The following is a 20,054-nucleotide window of genomic DNA, read 5'->3' as shown; positions in this document are numbered from 1 at the left end:
CCAAAACGGCCATTTTCGCCCAAAATTGGACCAAAAAATGAATTTTTCTCAAAATCGGTGAAAAATAAGGGGTTTTAAGTGCCAAAATCTGAAAATATGTGACATTTTACCCCTAGAAACATTTAAGTAATCAAGAATTTTGACTGTTTTCACCCCTAAATATTTTTTTCACACGTGTGTCCGCCAAACGTAAGTCAAAGCTTGAATGCTGTCATATATACCCACCATAACATATTATGATGAACCCCCTGGCATTCATTCAAAGTTTAATTTATTTGTTTCTAATTCTATTTGCATTGTATTTTCTAGCATCAAGACTAGTGCTGCATGATCGACTGACAGTAGTCTTCATCAAGTTGCAGAATAATGGTGGACTAAGATGATATCGATCTACATGTAGGCCTATGATCACAACAACAGCTGTTTATATCAGATGTTGTATGATTATTGTGGACACAGATCTTGGGTGTATGCCGTGCAGTCGTGACCTCCCTGGGTCGTGACCTCCACCACCACCACCGAACATGCTGGGTAGAATCCTACGCCACAGGCCAGTCCAGCTGGCCCTCATCGTAGGCTTAGGAGTCTACGCCTTTCTAACAGTGGCTGGTTTGCTACTCAGACACAGGAACCAGTTGGTTCCGGCAGAGCCTCTGAAATCAGAACAGAGAGCGAGAGACCTCAATCAGTGGTACCATAAACAAGATCAGTTAGGACAAGGAGAGAAACTAGACGAGATCTTGCAAATGTTGAAAAGGATAAAACCGGACGGTCAGGACAACTCCCTACAAGTCGGTGCAGCAAATGCCGACGCTGATCAGTTTTCAATGAGCTTCTTACAGCAGGGAAGTAACAATAGAACGTTTGTAAACGTATTGGCAGATACCGCCAAGAGAAATCGTGTCGATTTGAAAACGGTTTTGGAGGAACCAAAGACTAAACCAATTCCACCGAAAAAGGTTCCACTAGAGCAAATGGAGTATATGCATGAACCTCATTTCAGTCAGTCGGTATGTACTAAGTTAATATACTTTTTTTTTTTTCTTGTTGTGTGTGCACAGTGCAGGTCCCCCAGAGGGTGTCTTTACACTGTGGAAAATAAATTCTTAAACACTTGAGAACGTTCCTGCAATCTTATTGGTTCTTACCCAGCTTTACCTGTGTGATATGACACGATATCACACGGGTCAGCGCGTGTGCATCAACGCGATACGCTTCACCTCGTTGTTTTACTTAAAATAATGATGTCGCCCGTGTTATATGAGACGATAGATGCACTCCAGAGGCTAAAAACAATACCTTTATTCTCTAATTGTTTGAAAGGGTTCCCTAACCGAACAAAACTCAGACTCGCTGACCAAAAATATTTTGAAGCCTCTGGGAGAAGAAAAAAATCAGTAGAGATTCTACATGTATTTATCAAGTGTAGATATTCCAAAAATCTACCCATTTTCACATCTACATGCATATAAAACTGCAATTTCTGAGCGAAATTGACATCCGTAACGATCATATGTCGACTGATGGTAGCAGCCATGTAACAGGTACCAGGGGTAGCGCTAGAACTAAACACTCCAGTGAGTGTCCGCAGGGACCCCCGAACTTGCAGAAAATTAAAAAGTAGGGGGTCCGGAGTAGACTTTGGCAAGTCCGAGTTGCACAAATGCAGCATACATGTAAATAGTATGTCTGCAATAGCGCTAGATTGAAAAACTGGGGGTCTGCAGGGACCCCTGAACTTGCAGAAAATTTAAAAACAGGGGGTCCAAACTCTATTTTGGTGGGTCCGGGACCCCCAAAAGCAACCTAGCGCTACCCCTGACAGGTACCAACATACAGACTGCAATTAGGTACCAGTTTTGTTCACTCCTGTAGATCCTAAACAAAGACGAATATGTCAAAATTAAAACCAGCAGCCAATGCCTGTACCCTTAAGCTCTGCTTCAAGACCTCATTTGTTGAAATAAATCTGTTGAGAATTAAAAGAAACAGAAACCCCAAGGAAGGAGGAACGGAATCAAAAATTGCATTTTAATGTTCTAATGAACGGAAAGCACAGATAGTTCTCTTGTCCGAAAATGCATTGTGTACAAATTCAATGGAGCACACTGCAACTTATGATTTTGTATCTTCCTGATTTTGGATCATTGTGTCTTTGTTTTTTGACCGATTTCAAGAAATGAGGTCTTAAATCCGAGCTAAAAAATGCAGCTATTGGCTGCTGTATGTAACTATTAATATATAATCTGTATTTGCTTGGATATGAGTCAGGAGTGAAATTAATTGGTACCTTGATTCTTTTGCGGTCTGACTAACACCCTTTGGCACACTCAAATCAAATTAAGACCACCTTCCAGTGTGTATACATAATGTAACAGCTAGATTATATTAAAAACCTCATTCTGTTTGTCTACGTGTATACACATTTATAAAGTTGAAACTTTTCATGTGTGTATAATGTACTTTTCAGAAAACAAAGAAACAAGAAACATGAGAGATTTAACCTCAACTCTATGTTAACCTTTTTTTCCACAGCAATGTCCAAAGACTTTATCCTCCATCTCCAAGTATTCCAAGTGGTTCCGTGAACACTATCGTTCCGGAGTGAAGGTCTTCACAGACGACAGCGACATCAACAATTTTGATAATTACTACAAATTAGCACATTACACCTTGCCTTTTGGGTTCATGCGGGAAAATAGAACATGTAAGTATTCGTATGTCAATCACGCGTTTTGGTCATTCGTGAAATTGTTCGCAAAGAAAACGACATTGTCAAAGAGTTACTGCGCACGCCCAACCAGTCAAATGTAGGCATTTATGATCAGCGCGACAGTGAAGAAGTACTTCAGTGAGTTCAGTCTCGGTTTCTTAGCAAAGAATTTTGGGAATTTGTACCCAAATGGCCAGTCACGTAGGAGACTGGTGGACCATAGAAAAAGGAATCAATGAGAATGGCTGCAATCAATCATACCAACCAAATGCGACTTTACTGCGTTGGACATACAACGCAGGTTAGTGCTGCGTCACATGTCGCATCACGCAATGACACAATATTTTGCATTTGCGCATTCTTGACTGATTATTACGCTATTATCAATCATGTGGCTGGGCAACTTGGTATTAAAGCTTATAATTACCACACAAGATAGCGTGGAAATATCGGCATTTTTGAAACATCTTGGTTGAAAAAAGTGGTGGGGGTGTTTATTTGAGGGGGCGACTATTTTACGAATACGGTAGGTATTTGAAATTTCAACTTCAGTACTGTTGTTTTCCTCAATTTGCCAAATTTTTCATTTCAAAAACACCTGACAATTTGAATGACTTATCCTTCACTTAGGAAATTTATACACAATTTTAATTTGTATACACTTTTGCTGGATCACTGCAATGATATTGAAACTCAATGTTACATGTATACAGGAAGCAATTTTGAAACCATTATGTGTACATTACATGTAGTGTGTATATATACAGTGATAAGTAGTTATTATTAGATCCAATATTTAGGCCTGCTTATCATACCAGAATTAAGTACAAATTGGTGTGTGTACCAGATGGGTGGGGTGTGTAGGTGGGTTTTGTAAACACCTGTAAATGAGAAATCAATATCTAACAGTAGACTCACAGTAACCGCTGCTGCGCTGCGGATATCCACGGTTCCTAGACAGGAATGCATTATAAATTCAACCAGAGTTTAGTGTATGGGGGGGGGGGAGGGGATTGTGCCTGTACATGTAATAGTGATTCTTTGTAAACCTTTACTGGACAGTATTGAGCATGAAAATGCATTCATAACCTCATTAATATACGCAGCAAGTGCGATCCAATCACAGATAATAACTTTTAAATACGCGGACGCAAATGCAGGTCATTGAAAAAGTATAATGACCGCGTCTCGTGACGTAGCTAAAAGTACGCTCTACAATGACCGCGTTACGTGACGTGTAACGCGTTTGAACAATTTACGCCGACGCTGGCCGCCGTATTTGGACATCGCGTGATTGCGTGCTAGTGTGATTGGTTGCTAGCGGTATTTCCAATAATTGGCTATTCGATTTTGTACAGGGAAAACGACAGATAAAGTTAAAATTGTGTTCTGTTTTCAAATTAAAAGAACACAATGTGACATTAATTGAATTAAAAAAAGTGAAAAGTGACGGTTATGAATGAGGTTAATAACTTTGCATCAGTTATTTTTCGGGTATTGTGAAAAATCTAAACATTGTGCTTTGGACCTCGGAATATCCCTCGGGGTTGCGCCAGGATATTCTTCAGTTCCAAAGCACAATGTTTAGATATTTTACAATACCCTCAAAACAACTGATGCGCAGTCATTAACCTCTATTTATAAACCAAAACCGCAGTCTGGCTATATGGTAGGAGGTAGGGATGGGTAGCAGTCAAGTTAGCTCAATCGATAAGGCGTTCGACTATGGTGCGAGAGGTTGCGGGTTCGAACCCTGGTGGTGCCTATTATGCTCTCGTGGAAAAATTGAGTTAGCTTGAAATTCCCTGGACAAGGAACTCACTGCTAATTTGTCTCGTTGTAACCTGTACGAAACTCGGGGAGCTGATCCTGGTTGCGATGGTTATTTGTGGTACATGTATGTCTAGGGTGTGCGCTCTTGAAGCAGCAAAGTCCCTGATTTGTTGTTTAATGGTTTATGGAATGATGTGGGGCCATAGTGGTCAGCGACAACTTGTAAAGTGTGCTGAGGCTCGTGGATCAACGTCTAGGCGTTGTGCCTGTGCGTAGCGCACTATAAATCACTGCGCTTTTTAAAATTTTTTTATTCCGTTTACTTTCCTACACATTTAACGCATCAGTGATGCGTGCGTTTAATGTATTAACACGTATTGATCCAGCCCCGTCTGGCGGCCAGATTTCATGAATATACGATAGGTGCGGTGCACCTCACAAAACCGGAATTTCTAACAGATTGTGTTAGTCCCAATGGCGCCTTACATAAGGTAAAATTCACGAAGTCAACGGCCCAAACATGTCAGAAACTATGCATTATTTCGACGTATTAGTGTTAAATAATGAATGTTTTGAGCAAGTTTCATGTAAATTATTAAGGGATCTAAAATGAGCGTTTATTGCGTTTCGACAGTATTTTTGTGGGACATGAGAGCACCTCAGACCTATCGAATTGCATTCTGAATACTGAAGCATGTCTTTCTGATATCAAATAATTTTCATTTTTGAAAATCACAATATAATACAAATTTTATGACAAATTATAAAAATTTGATATTTTTCAAATTTTGATATATAACAGTCCTCAAGTAAATTATATAAATCTAATGATATATTCTTAAAGTATATGTAGCAGGGAGGAAAAGCCGACGGTCAATTGAAAATTTTGACCTTTCATATTGAAGATATGGTCGCATGTCACAAATAGGTCACCCAAAAATGGGGGAGCCGTAACATGAAAATGCTTTCTTCACACTTCAAGTTTGGTTTATTCTAAAAGTAAAGTACCTTTTGTGGAAAGTTTGGTGTCATTTTGTAGATAATTATGTTCTTTATCAAATACAAAAAACCCCAAGTCAATTGGACAACTACTTTGAGATTTATACTTCAATATGTAAGATGTGTCAATGGGGAGCAGGCGGGGAGCTGGGGGCGGGGAGCCCCATAGGGTTGTACACAAAATTGTGAAAATATGGCAAACTTCAAACCTTTGTATCTTAAAAAGTACAACTAGCATGGACCACAAATTGCACATATATCATCATGGATTGTAGATCTACCTCATAGTAGATCAACTGTAACAAAAGATGTAACTAATTAATTGCCTAATTAAATGCTAATTAAGACACTTTTTTCCTATATGTTACTGTACAAAGTGTACACGTAATGCTCTGCCATTTCTAAATGGCCTATCTTTGGCCTGAATCATCCTGCTTATTCAAAAGTACACATATTTTTAAGGAAATTTGATGAGGAATTCAATTATGCTATTAGTTTTAGTGCCAGAAATGGAGGAAAAAAGTTTTGATTGATAAATGTCAAAAACTGTAAACTTATTTTACAATTTTTGACCACCCTGTATGTTTAACACAAGGGATACCAAACTCTTTCTTCCTAATTTGTTTGATGGGCCCATGAAATGTCTTTCTGAATCCATATTTATTTTGAGCTACATAGCTTTCAAAAAAAAAAAAATATGGGGTTCACTGTGACAAGAAAGATGCTAATTTTGTTGATGTTCCACCCTGTATATTTCTTACCCACCCTGTATTATGATGTTATATTTTGTTGATTTGGCATCCTTGTATTATAAGCTTTCCAGAAATATATACTTATAATGGTCTAAAATGTATTTATAAAAAGTTGTGTTGAAGTGAATCAAAATTGGTGATATTTTCTTCATTTTACAGTATGTTACACAAAAGATGACCAATTCATGACATGCGACCATATGGATTTTTTTCCCAAAAAGAGCTAATTTTTTTGGGTGTTTTGGAAAAAAAATCCATATCTTCAATACGAAAGGTCAAAATTTTCAATTGATCGTCGGCTTTTCATCCCACCTACATACACTTCATCAGATTTATAAAGTTTACTTCCAATACTGCTAAATATCAAAAATATCAATTTTTAATGATTTGCCATAAAATGTGTATTAAATTGCGAATTTCAAAAAATCAAAATTATTTGATATCAGAATGACATTCTTCATATTCAGAATGCAATTCGATATTTCTGATGTGCTCTTATGTCCCAAAATAAATACTGTCCAAACGTTCATACCCCACCCCTTAAGGCCGTCTTCAGATTTTGTTACTTTCAACTGTTGATTAGCATTGAAGAATGGAAAATTGAAGGTTGAAAATGACTTGCGTGTTACACGTTTACCACAATTTGCTAAACATTTAACGGATCATGCGTGCGTTTAACGGTACATGCGTTTAATGTTCCCAAGCCTAGTGGGAGGGGGTAATTCTTTATAGGAATTTCCCACTATTTTTCGTTAATTTGTTAATATTATTTATCTAATTTGAGTCACATGTGTGCTTATGTCAACTATTAACAAACTTAGGCCAAAAAAAAAAGTTTGTTTCCTGTAGCGCGTGCATTTCGTTTTTGACGGCTTATAGTGCGCATTTGAAAAAAAAAATAATAATAATAATATAAGACACTACTGGAGTAAACATTTACACAACAAATAAGCATAGTGAAAAACTACTGCAGGTTGAAAGGGGGTCATAAATATTCTTGAATGATTTTTTTTTTTTGTGTCAGAGAAACCCACTGCAAATTCCAATTCCAATTTGAAACAAAAAGGGTATTTTTTTCCATTTCAAGACATGGATTAAAAAAACAAAAAAACAAAAATTCATTTCACATTTGACTTTTTGGACCTGCTACAGGAAACAAACATGTTTTTTTTGTTTTTTTGCCTTATTCCAACTAGTTAATTGAATCAAAGGAGTTATTTATAAGGTATAATTTGTGTGAAAAACAAATTCACATCAGGAATCAGGATTTGTATAGCAAATATTGAAGCAATATTTGTAATATCAAATGAAAATAACACTTTCTATGCGACATCATCAGCTATGTTAATTCATGTTTTATAATATTTCTAAATTATTAAATTAAAGACCGTTCAATGATTTGCTCAAGACTTAAGTGGACAATCGTAAAAGTAATCAAACTTCAGATTTTGATACCTTTGTCATTGTATAGATGTAAACATAGCCTGCTAGTGGTTCAGCTGAAAGCCCTGTATTTGAGACAAAATAAGGCATTTACTTGGCCTGTACAATGTAATACTGTCAGTATATAAATTAGCTACATGTATTTGAATGGGGCTTCAACTTCATCAATTCGGCTGTTTTCTTTGTTGTTTTGCCAAATATTTCATTTCACAAATATCAAATGACAATGTGAATGACTTACAATTCACTTTTAAGCAATTCATAAATAATTTTAATTTTTTATGCCTCCACTACGCGAGGCATACTGTTTTTGCACTGTCCGTCCTTCCGTGCTTCCGTGCTTCCGTCCTTCCGTCCGTCCGGATGCTGTATCTCGGGCATGGATGGGCGGATTGACTTCACATTTACAGGATAGGAGGGTCATGGTCAAAAACCCTGGATACTTTTTTTTGGGTGGGGTTGAATGTCATATACTGAGGTCAAAGGTCATTTGAGGTCAACTTGTAAATTTGGTCTCATATGAACAGTTCAAATCCTATGGGCATGACACTTGGTGGGTATAGTCAACATTTGGAGCCAATTTTTTGGAAGGTTATTTTGGGGTCATCTGGGGTCACCCAGGGGTCATCTGAGGTCAAATTAGTAAAAACTGTCGTATGGGCATGACACTTGGTGGGTATTGTCAACATTTGGAGCCAAATTTTTGGAAGGTTATTTTGGGGTCATCTGGGGTCACCCAGGGTCATCTGAGGTCAAATTAGTAAAACTGTCGTATGGGCATGAAACTTGGTGGGTACCATCAACATTGAGGGCTGAATTTTTGGAAGGTCATTTTGGGTCAGCTGGGGTCACCTAGGGGTCATCTGAAGTCAAATTAGTAAAGACTGTTGTATAATTCCCTATACACTATTTCAACCTCATTTATGTGACTCTTATTTTTGCCCATATTTTTTATGTTTGTTTGTTTACCACTTTTAGCGTTGTAAGATTTGTACACATTTAAATCGCCCCATGGTGGAGGCATCCCATTCGGACGCCTATGCGCCGAAAAAACACCCACCGAGAACCATGAAAGCCGAGAACCGCTGAAAGCCGAGAACCGCTCTAGTTTTTTACACTTGTGCTGGGATCACTGAATGGGTGTTTAAAAAATCCTATCAATATTTCATAACAGAATAACAAATTTATGATGATTGATATAAACTTTGTATAGCGTAGAGACAATGTTGTATTCAGAATATATAATACAAAAACATTGCTTAGCCTGAAATATGAAGCATTTTGCTATGCGATATGCTAGGTTTACTAAGTTTATGCTCTTTATTTCAAAGACCAACTTAAATAAACCCTATCAATCTTTCATATGACCATAGAAACTTTAGAAACTTCATTTCCTGATTCTCATTTTCACCTGCCTTGAGATCCTGGAAACTGAATATGATACTGAAGCACACATCGTAAACACTAGTACCACAATGTAATCAATATTTCAATGAGATCAAGATTTCTGTAGGAATGCTTGGCTCAATTTTTAGAATACATTATTACATGTATTTGATATGATCTAGTAGCTCATGCACAATGTACTATTCCTTAATTTAAAAGAGTATTTTGTGATTCTAGCTTCCTCTTTTTAATGTAAAGGAGTATTTTGTGATTCTAGCATCAAAATAAATTTTAAACCGCTTCTCACAATATCAACTGTATCTTATTATGGATGCTGTGCTTTCATGTTCTCTACAACTGAACTTTGAAACAAATCTACCAGAATGTGTCAGAGAATTTAAAACCATGTTGAACAATTCATCTATTTTAACTGTGTTATTGATCATTTTTCATGCATATTATATGATCTTCTTTGTACCGTAGTAGTTTCAGTTTCTTGTTTCCATTGTTCTATTCTGCTTTTTCATTGTATTTTGTAAGTTGGTTATTCTTTTTTAACACATTGGGAGTTGGGACTTGTACAATGTATTTTGCGGTTTAAGCATTTAAAAATTTTTTTTTTATTATACTCATTGGTTTTTGGAACCTGTATAGGGAAAAAAATTATTTACATTTTAGGCTAGTCTAGTTGAAATTCTTACACTCTCTATGGAAGACATGACCTTGTTTTTCTACACAGGGGGTGTAGATTTCAAATGGAGTCACCCATTCAGGTAACCCCACTTGAAATCGACACTCCATTCTTGTGGAAGATTAAGGTCATGTCTTTCATAGGGGTATGGATTTCAACTGGAATAGCCCATTGGCAGGTCCTTAAGTGTGATTTTACCACAACAAAACCAGGATTTCCATTTTCCTTGGCTCTATTGGTTGCCAAAATGGAAATTTTGCACCAGTTACATTTATTTTTGCACTTTGGTATTCCGTGCTGCTACTGCAAAAATAACAACATGAGAATATAAGTATAATCGTGTATAATAGGTCAGTGTAAGGAAGCATAGAATTTCTTTTGGTCCCAGCCGGTTTATGTTCCTCCGTCACTAAACAAACCGTCTGGCGACAACCCCGTAATGACGATCGCTGATTGGTTAATGGATTTCCAAATAAAACTGTTTTCAATTGGCTATAGGAGGTGACTTATGTAAGTGACACTAAACATCATAGGCCTTCCACTATTTGTAGATACCGCAAACGTAAAATGTACACTAGCTTTAGCTGCCACTGAGGCGCCAATCATCTGATATCGCCTTTCATGTACGCAACTTGCAGCGCGCGTACTCACGTACATTGTGTGGATTTATGTAACCGCATAGCTGTCCATCAAACGCTGCATGCGCTGAAGCCCAGCGCTGAGTGACAGCCAAAATTTAACTCAATTTTTTAGTGAGTTAATTTCAGCCAAAAGATGTACTATGAGGTTGTCGCCAGACGGTTTGTTTAGTAACGAAGGAGCACAAATCGGCTGGGACCGAGACTAGCATGGAATATAAAAAACAAATGAAACAGTACACAAGTGACAAAGCATGCACAATTAATCACACAGAAATAACCATGGTTCTTTTCAACAGTATTAGGGGAAATCATCAACCATGTCAACTTCACCAATGGGCCTGTCAACCGACCCAGTGGCAAGTGTGTGCGCTGTGCTGTGGTGGGCTGCGGAGGGATCCTAAATGGATCCAATGCAGGAGAAGAAATTGATAGTCATGATTATGTATTTAGGTATGTATTCTCTTTTAGTCTATAGGCTTTTCCATTTGAAAACAACCTTAAACCCCATCCTTACCCCTCTCCACTGGTGTCGACTGCAGACGACAATTTGTTTTCAAATTTCAGAATTGTAAATGTGTCATTGGCCCCTGAACATGTTTAAAGCAAAACCTCCTATGTAACTGGTTGGCAGTTTTGTTTTAAATATGTTCAGGGGCCACAAACACATAAAGAAGTTTTTTCCTGCCCAACAACTATATGCACAAAATTATTAGCCAGGCAATGTTCTCAAATGTGGCTTGCTATCCCCAGTCTTGTCCCCCTCACCCGAGGGGTTGGTAGTTCAAATCTGGGGCAGAGAAAACAAACTTTTCTCTTCATTTTTCATTCTTCTTCCCTTTCCCTTCACCAAAATGCATCGGGGATGCTAGGGTTAAGGATGATTTTGGAATTCCAAGCAAATTCAACAGTAAAATCTATTCCAGATCCAAATGTTTTCATCCAAATCAGAGAATGTGTGCAAGATTTTTGAATTTCAAGCAAATTGGGCAAAATCCAGAGAAAATATCTTGCACTTCCCACAATGCATTTCTTCCATTTCAATTTTCTGTACTGATTTAGTATCTAGTACAACATGGGTCAAGAGCGACAAAAAGTACCTCAGTGAACAGAGCACATCCAGAAATAAGTTTATATCTTGACTATATTGACCCATGTTTAGCCAGTCTATTTGGGGGCACAGTGGCAAAGCGGTACAGGCTCTACATTGTACCTCACAATTGGAGGGTTGCGAGTTTGAGTCCCGTCGGTGCCATCATGTTGTGCCCTTGGGCAAGGTGCTTTTCCTCACTTGCCTCTCTCTACCCAGGGGTTAAACGGGGAGCTGTTAGGAATATTGTCCTTTGATCACCGCCCAAAGGTATGAGCATATCTTAATTGGGCATTGTATCGCAACTGACATATTCTAATGACAGTGGAATAAATATTAAGCGCTTTGATACATGTGAAAGGCGCTGTATAAATGTCAACATTTATTTATCTCAACATTTGCTAGGGATTCTCACAAATCCAAGTGGATTCCCATGCACTGTCATAAAATTGTAGGCCTGAACATAATTTTACTTATTTGAAAACGTAATGCAATTTCATTAGTTTCTGACACTTGCAGTTGCAAAATATGCACTATGCTGCGCTTCTGCAATTCAGATTTTGTGTGAAATAAAAGTTTACAATTGTTACAGCATTTGCCAATAATTAGTTAAAACGAGGTCAAGAATATAACGTAATAAATTAAAAGTTTTCAGTTGATAGCCATTTTCACTTTCTGCTTTGCACTGCTTTTATGTCAACAGATTAAACAGAGCTATATCCAAAGGACGACACGCACAAGATGTCGGCACAAAGACTTCTTTTTACACTTTCTTCCCGGAGTCCATGCACATCAGAGATGTGGTAGACCCTGTAAGTGATGAGTCAAATGGGATGCAATGGGCTATTCCAGTTAAGATCAATACACCCCCTGTGGAAGACATGACATTAATCTCCCATACAGGGGGTGTGAATATCAAATGGGTTTATCGGAATGAACAATTCTATTTGAAATTCACACTCCCCCTGTGGAAGATTAATGTCTTCTAAATTGATTTCAGCTGCAATTGCCCAACTGCCCAACACCAGCAAACATACATGTAAAGAGCAAAAACAATAAAATTGCAAACAAATTTACAAAACAAATTGTCTACATGTATATAAGCTTACCATATACATGGGCGACATACAAAAATTACTTATGGGTTCGCCATTTTGAAAATTGGTTGATTATGTATATTCCCAGTGATTTATCTGTAGAATTTGAAACATCACTACAAAATTGCATTTTTAAGTACATTTTCATACAAAAATAGTTCTTAAAATTCTGCAATGAACTGTCAAGTGTATCCTGTGGGGCATTGTTAATGTATATGTTTTTGCTTCTCATATCAAAATGAGCAATATAACTCAAAATTTGGAATCAGTGTTTTAATGGTAGTACGCCCCTTTAAAACAACAGTAATAATGTAAGAATTATTTCAAAGCCCACATCTGTATATAAACAGAAACATTTCCATTTTGCTTTTGAAGTACATGTACTGATTCTGTTGCTCATGAATATTTATGATCAACACTTGTTTATTTTTTTCTTTATCAGCACCTGATTATTAAATCCAGGCTGCGGAATGTTTTGAGAAGCAAATATTGATTTCATCCTCCATGGATCAATACTTGCAATCTGAATATAATTACCACCATTGTTTGGTTGGTTTCAGATTTCTGTTTTTTCAAAATCTGTATATACAACTACCACTAATTAGATTCAGTGTTTGTTTAGTTTTAAATTGATGTTATATAATTAGTTAAACTTCTTCATTCTGATGTTTCAGATGTAATTATACTTCTGTTTGGTAAATTAACTGTGATGTTTCACATTTATTTGTAATTCTGTTAATTTACATGCAATTTGAAGCCCTACTGTCTGTTCAATTAGCTTAGATTCTTGTATTTTTAAGATATTTGAAAAAATAAAACATTGTTGTCAAAATCATCAAAGAAAAGTCTTAGCACAGCCTTAGACCCAACATGATTTATACTTTTCAAATTCCAAAGTTCAATTTGAAACCCCATTTCTTTTCAATTTTGGTCTTTTCCGCGATATTTTTATAAAAAAGCCGCATACAACGTCGAAAGTACCATGAACTTTTTTGAATCAATCCATTTATTGCAATAGGGACGAATGTCATAATAATTAGATGCGCTGAGATAGTATTTATCGACCATCCGCATCTGGAAGTATTTTCCAGCTAAATAGGTATATTCGTCAGTAGGCCTATAATTTGTGTTGAAACCCCACTATTGAAACAATACGTTATTATAAAAATGTGAAGATAAACTAAGGTTTTCCAGTAGGCCCAGCTTATATAAATACATTCCTTGCGTATTTATATATTCATTTATTTATGCAGAGCATAATGTCATGCATGAAACGTAATCGCGCATATAATTTCGTGCAACAAAAACCGGTGGACCATCATCACCTATAGACCCTATCCAATAACCGAAACGATATAACAATTGAAATGGCAGGACAGATTGTTTTGCTAAATTGGATAGGGTCTATGCCCTAAGTTGAGAATGGACCGTCCCACTCGATTTGTGAAAAGGTGGCGAACCCTTTTGGTGGACCCAAGTAACTGCCTAAAATGAGGCAAAATTGAAAAGAAATGGGGTTTTAAATTGAACTTTGGAATTTGAAAAGTTAAAATCACATTGGGTCTAAGGCTGTGCTAACACTTTTCTTTGATTACTTTGACCAAAATTGTTTATTTTTTCAAATATCTAAAAAATACAAGAATCTAAGCTAATTGAACAGACAGTAATTAAATTTGCATAATAAGTGTACTGTGTGTTACTGGATGCATTTTATTTCATTACAACTCCAAAAGCACACGCTGTAATCACAAAATTAAAAATGGTTCATGCAACACAATCTTTTACATATTAGTGCAAAGTGATTTGTTTCAGTGGCTACAAAGAAACAGAAGGTCATAGCCAAACTTAACTTACTAAATAAAGACTAAATTATCATCTTTTATTTTTGCATGACTTCATTCATGTTTTCAAACAGTTTGTGAAAGGAAAATTATTTCTTTCCAAAATTAGGATCGGTATTCTTTTGCACAATGAATTCTTTTTCAAGATTACAATCGGTTAGTTGACGACAGCCAAACAACCTTTTTTGGCTTAAGGGGGATGCACCATTTGTCTTCCAGGTGTGGGAAGGGGGGGGGGGGCTGGAAGATTTTGAAAAAAAACTTCCTCCACTATCCTACATGAGCAAAAAAAAAATAAATTACTATCATAAAAAATACCACTAATATAAAAACTTTCCACCTAACTATGTGTACATGGAACTTTCACTTGTTTTTGTCTCGCCTGAACTTTGTTCAGGATGGGACTTAGTAATCACTATTTCTGTCTGTCCGTGTGTGTGGATGGATGTGTGTGTGGATGTATGTATGTGTGTCCGTCCGAGCTGTATCTGGGGAACCAGAAGACGACGGCGACGCTACTTGGTGGGAGGAAGGGTATCCAAGTTTGCTCGTAATCAGTATGTTTTCGGTGAAAAATATGCAAATTAACATAGCTAATTTGCATAATTTATGCAAAAATCAGCGCAAATTGATAGCGGTGTTTGTGGACAGCCTATCTCAAGATCCGTCGGGCGCATGGTAACGAAACCTGGTGACAGGAATGATACACACCTGCTGATCACCTGATTAGTTTTTCGCTAAAAGTATGCGCATTTAGTTGTTAATTTGCATAATTTATGCGGAACGATTCTACAAATATGGTTGGAAATCTGAAGAAATCCGCCTTACGGAGCTGTATCTGGGGATCCGTAAGATCCATAAGCCCTATGATGATGAAACGTGGTAGGGGGTAGTATGACCAGAGGATCTCAACCCGATTTGATTTTCAGCGCAAAATATGGTAATTAAGTACCTAATTTGCATAATTTATGCATAAAATGCAAAAACCTATTTTCTCGGAGACTAGGGGTCGCACGTTCTTCAAACTTGGTGGGTGGGTGCATCTTCACCCCAGACAGAAGAAGTTTGTATTGGTTAGTGCGTCAAGGTCACCCGACGTCATCCAGGGGTCATCTGAGGTCAAATGACTAAAAACTGTCGTATGGGCACGAAACTTGGTGGGTACGGTCAACATAACGTGGTAGGGGGTAGTATGACCAGAGGATCTCAACCCGATTTGATTTTCAGCGCAAAATATGGTAATTAAGTACCTCAGTTGCATAATTTATGCGTATTTGATGCGTATCAAGCAAAAAACCCTTGTGAACAGCTTATCTGGAGATCCGTATGGGGTACAGTGATGTAACTTGGTGAGGAGTAGTGGGGCCAGAGGTTCTTGACCTGATTAGATTTTGAGCGTAAAATATGGTAATTAAGTACCTAATTTGCATAATATATGCGTAATAAGCAAAATACCTTATGAACAGATTATCTGGAGATCCGTATGGGGTACAGTGACGTTACTTGGTGGGGAGTTGCGTGGCCAGTGGAACTCGACCTGAACATACTTTATCCAATTTCGTGAGGTCAAAGGTCACATACAAGGTCAAAGGTCAACTGAGGTCACCAAATCTTTTAATAATTAATTTTCAACTGTGCATCACATATCCAAATAACAGCTTGATCGGTCATGTAATTAAGGAAATATGACGACTTAAGGGTAGACGAGGAGTTGTTGGTCGAAGCAACCAAAAAAATCGATTTTCATTCATCAATAAATTATTGACAAATAACACCTTGATGTTTTGCAAAGGTTCATTCTACAAATTATATAATTTGAAAACTTGCTTAATTTATTGTTGTTAATGAGTTATGTACATTTTACAAAAGTGTTGTTGTTTCAGCCCTCTTTACAACATAACTCAAGAACCACATGACCTACAAAATTATTTCTGTGATATTTGAATTCTTCTACACGCTTCGCAAGGAAATGAGCAATGCAATTTTGCCAAAGCTCATTACCATTCGCAAGATGTTGTGAACTACCAAATCGCAACACTTTAAAATAGTGTATTACCTTAAAGATAGTCGCTTTCCATGTAAAGTATAGCAAAGTAGCACTTTCAATGAGTGATAACTCGTAAAGGAAGCATCTTTCTGTTTTGATTTATTTGATGAAATAGTTCTTTGGTATTGCCAAATTTGATTTTTCAGCGCAACATACTTTATCCAATTTCGTGAGGTCAAAGGTCACATACAAGGTCAAAGGTCAACTGAGGTCACCAAATCTTTTAATAATTAATTTTCAACTGTGTATCACATATCCAAATAACAGCTTGATCGGTCATGTAATTAAGGAAATATGACGACTTTAAGATAGTCGCTTTCCATGTAAACTATAGCAAAGTAGCACTTTCAATGAGTGATAACTCGTAAAGGAAGCATCTTTCTGTTTTGATTTATTACTTTGATGAAAGTTCTTTGGTTTTGCCAAATTTTTGGAAGGTCATTACGGGGTCATCCGGGGTCATCTGAGGTCAAGTTATTAAAAACTGTCGTATGGGCATGAAACTTGATGGGTACAGTCAACATTTCAAACCAAATTTTTGGAAGTTCATTTTGGGGTCACCAGGGGTCATCTGAGGTCAAATTATTAAAAACTGTCATTTGGGCATGAAACTTGGTGGGTACAGTCAACATTTAAAGCCAAATTTTGGAAGGTCATTTTGGGGTCACCAGGGGTCATCTGAGGCCAAATTAGTGAAAACTGTCGTATGGGCATGAAACTTGGTGGGTACAGTCAACATTTAAAGACAAATTTTTGGAAGGTCATTTTGAGGTTACCAGGGGTCATCTGAGGTCAAATTAGTAAAAACTGTCGGATGGGCATTAAACTTAGTGGGTACACAGTCAACATTTGAAGTCAAATTTTTGGAAGGTCATTTTGGGGTCACCAGGGGTCATCTGAGGTCAAATTAGTAAAACTGTCGTATGGGCATGAAACTTGGTGGGTACAGTCAATATTTAAAACCAAATATTTGGAAGGTAATTTTGGAGTCACCAGGGGTCAACTGAGGTCAAATTAGTAAAAACTGTCGTATGGGTATGAAACTTGATGGGTACAGTCAACATTTATAGAAGGTCATTTTGGGGTCACCAGGGTCATCTGAGGTCAAATTAGTGAAAACTGTCGTATGGGCATGAAACTTGGTGGGTACAGTCAACATTTAAAGCCAAATTTTTGGAAGGTCATTTTGGGGTCACCAGGGGTCATCTGAGGTCAAATTAGTAAAAACTGTCTTATGGGCATGAAACTTGGTGGGTACAGTCAATATTTAAAACCAAATATTTGGAAGGTAATTTCGAGTCACCAGGGTCAACTGAGGTCAAATTAGTAAAAAGTGTCGTATGGGCATGAAACTTGATGGGTACAGTCAACATTTATAGCCAAATTTTTGGAAGGTCATTTCGAGGCCACCAGTGGTCATCTGAGGTCAAATTAGTAAAAACTTGTATGGGCATGAAACTTAGCACGAGGGGTACAGTCAACATTTAGAGCCAAAATTTTAGAAGGTCATTTCAGGGCCACCTGGGGTCATATGAGGTCATATTAGTAAAAACTGTTGCATGGGCATGAAACTTCGGTACAGTACAGTTACCATCAGCCAGATAATCGTGCCCAGCCGATAACCGCCAAATTCATTTACCTCTCTACCAACAGTTATCGCAAAAGCAGGCGGTCACAAAAGCAGGCGGTCACAAAAGCAGGCGAGACTCGTGGTTCGAGAACCGCCTTGTTTAAATTACACCTTCGCTATACCTGGTGTAAACAGAAAATCTTGCCACCAAAAAAATCCCCCTGACACCCCCCCCCCCCACCCCACCCGAAGTCAAATGGTGCGTCCCTAATCATTTGTTCCTCTCTAAACACAGACCCGCATCGCATGAAATGTACACTGTTAGGAATATATTGTGCTACATGTTCCTTTTTCAATTTTGTGATTCCAGTGTGTGCTTATTGGATTTATACCAAAATAAACGCATCCAATATTTTTTGTTTATAGGCACACACTGTATTCAATTTATGTGGTAGCAATTGGTTGCTATATACATATAAACCAATTTGCAGGTGCATGTACATTGTACAATATAAATACACACTTGCCTTGCCCCATAGAAGATATCATACACTCCCCACAATGCATTTCTTCCATTTCAATTTTCTGTACTGATTTGTTATCAAGTGCAACATGGGATGATCATGATAGTGACAAAAAGTACCTCAGTGAACAGAGCACATCACATCTTGTAAAATATATTTACTTCTTGACTATAACCAGTTTAGCCAGTCTATATACTCAAAGGAAATCTGTACCATAAACTAATCAATGGCTATATAGTTGCAGTAATAATAAAAACGACAAACAGTAAAAGTCCCAAGCTTATATACGTACAAATAAAGGAGAAATTCTTAATTCCTTACGATGAACGGTCATTTTGCAATTCATGGCGGCAGCCATATTGATACCGATGGATTTTTATTACGCTGTAACGGTACCTCGATATTGAAACCAGCGAAATCCCTGCCACCAGCACTCAAGGCTCGTGAACTTTGGTGACACGAAGTGAATACTACCAAAGTTCAGATTCAACATTCGCTCAAAAAAAAAAAAAAAACGCGACAATTTTTACCCATAAAACTACAGAAGAACATAAAAAATGTATTTTAAGTAATATTTGTGATCAACAATGTCTTTTGAGAACGAAAAGTAAAAATAGCACTAAAACCAAATTTCGCTGTGGGTCGCATAATGCCATAGCAACATACGCCGCCATGGGTCTGTGTGAAAGGTTACGCTACTGCTTGTGGCAGAAGCAGCTATCATGGCGGCTTCCATGAATCGCAGTAACGAAGGATTAAAAGTGCTTTTTTTTTTGTTAGGAATATTCCGAAATTCATATAGACCATCTGGTATGTTTAATTTAGGGGTATATAACTATATTAGCCATTGATTAGTTTATGGTACAGATTTCCTTCAACATGAAAACAGAGGGAACATGTACATGTACAAAGTAATAGGAGTGTCATGTTATGTAATGAGATGATGTCTCATGTTGCAAAGGATTCTGGGAAGGGTAAGATATCTTATCTGCACTTGCCCCACAGAGTAATAGTGTCTGTAATATTATACAGTGCACACATTAAATTTCAAAAATATCAATTTTTAAGCATTTGCCATAAAAAGTGTATTACATTGCGAATTTCAAAAAATCAAAATGATTTGATATAGAAGGACATTCTTGTATTCAGAATGCAATTCGATGTCTGATGTGCTCTCATGTCCCACAAAAAATATGGTCCAAATGCTCATACCTCATCCCTTAATCTTGATATCAAAATATTAAGAAGTACTCAGCAGTTTTTGCGTTAAATTACTAAAACTGGAAACATATGGCTCTTGCCACAGCAGCTGAAGGGAGTATCCCATTATGCTTTGCGGTACCATTATAGAACTGATTGTGCTATAGAAAATGTACACAAAGTCCCACACTTCAACTTTCAAGTAATTATTACTCTCTCAAATCAGGGAAGCTTAGACTTTTGTTTGAAAAAATATCACCCCTAGAGTATTGTGAATCTATCAATAGCTC

The 20,054-nt window shown here is 37.2% G+C and overlaps 1 protein-coding gene across 2 annotated transcripts in view; it reads left to right on the top strand.

Annotated features, from left to right (window-relative positions):
• The window catches only part of LOC140150771 (CMP-N-acetylneuraminate-beta-galactosamide-alpha-2,3-sialyltransferase 1-like), a 40,607-nt gene that overhangs the window by 3,625 nt on the left and 16,928 nt on the right, over positions 1-20,054 (top strand). For both annotated transcript variants that reach the window (XM_072172873.1, XM_072172875.1), the window contains exons 2-5: positions 310-1,010; positions 2,536-2,707; positions 10,695-10,848; positions 12,189-12,297. In XM_072172873.1, the coding sequence (XP_072028974.1) occupies positions 525-1,010; positions 2,536-2,707; positions 10,695-10,848; positions 12,189-12,297 (921 nt within the window). In that variant the 5' untranslated portion in view covers positions 310-524. The remainder of the gene's footprint in view (positions 1-309; positions 1,011-2,535; positions 2,708-10,694; positions 10,849-12,188; positions 12,298-20,054) is intronic.

Source organism: Amphiura filiformis, chromosome 4, assembly GCF_039555335.1.
Source record: "Amphiura filiformis chromosome 4, Afil_fr2py, whole genome shotgun sequence".
Lineage (NCBI taxonomy): Eukaryota > Metazoa > Echinodermata > Ophiuroidea > Amphilepidida > Amphiuridae > Amphiura > Amphiura filiformis.
This window is presented reverse-complemented; position numbering and strand designations above follow the sequence as displayed.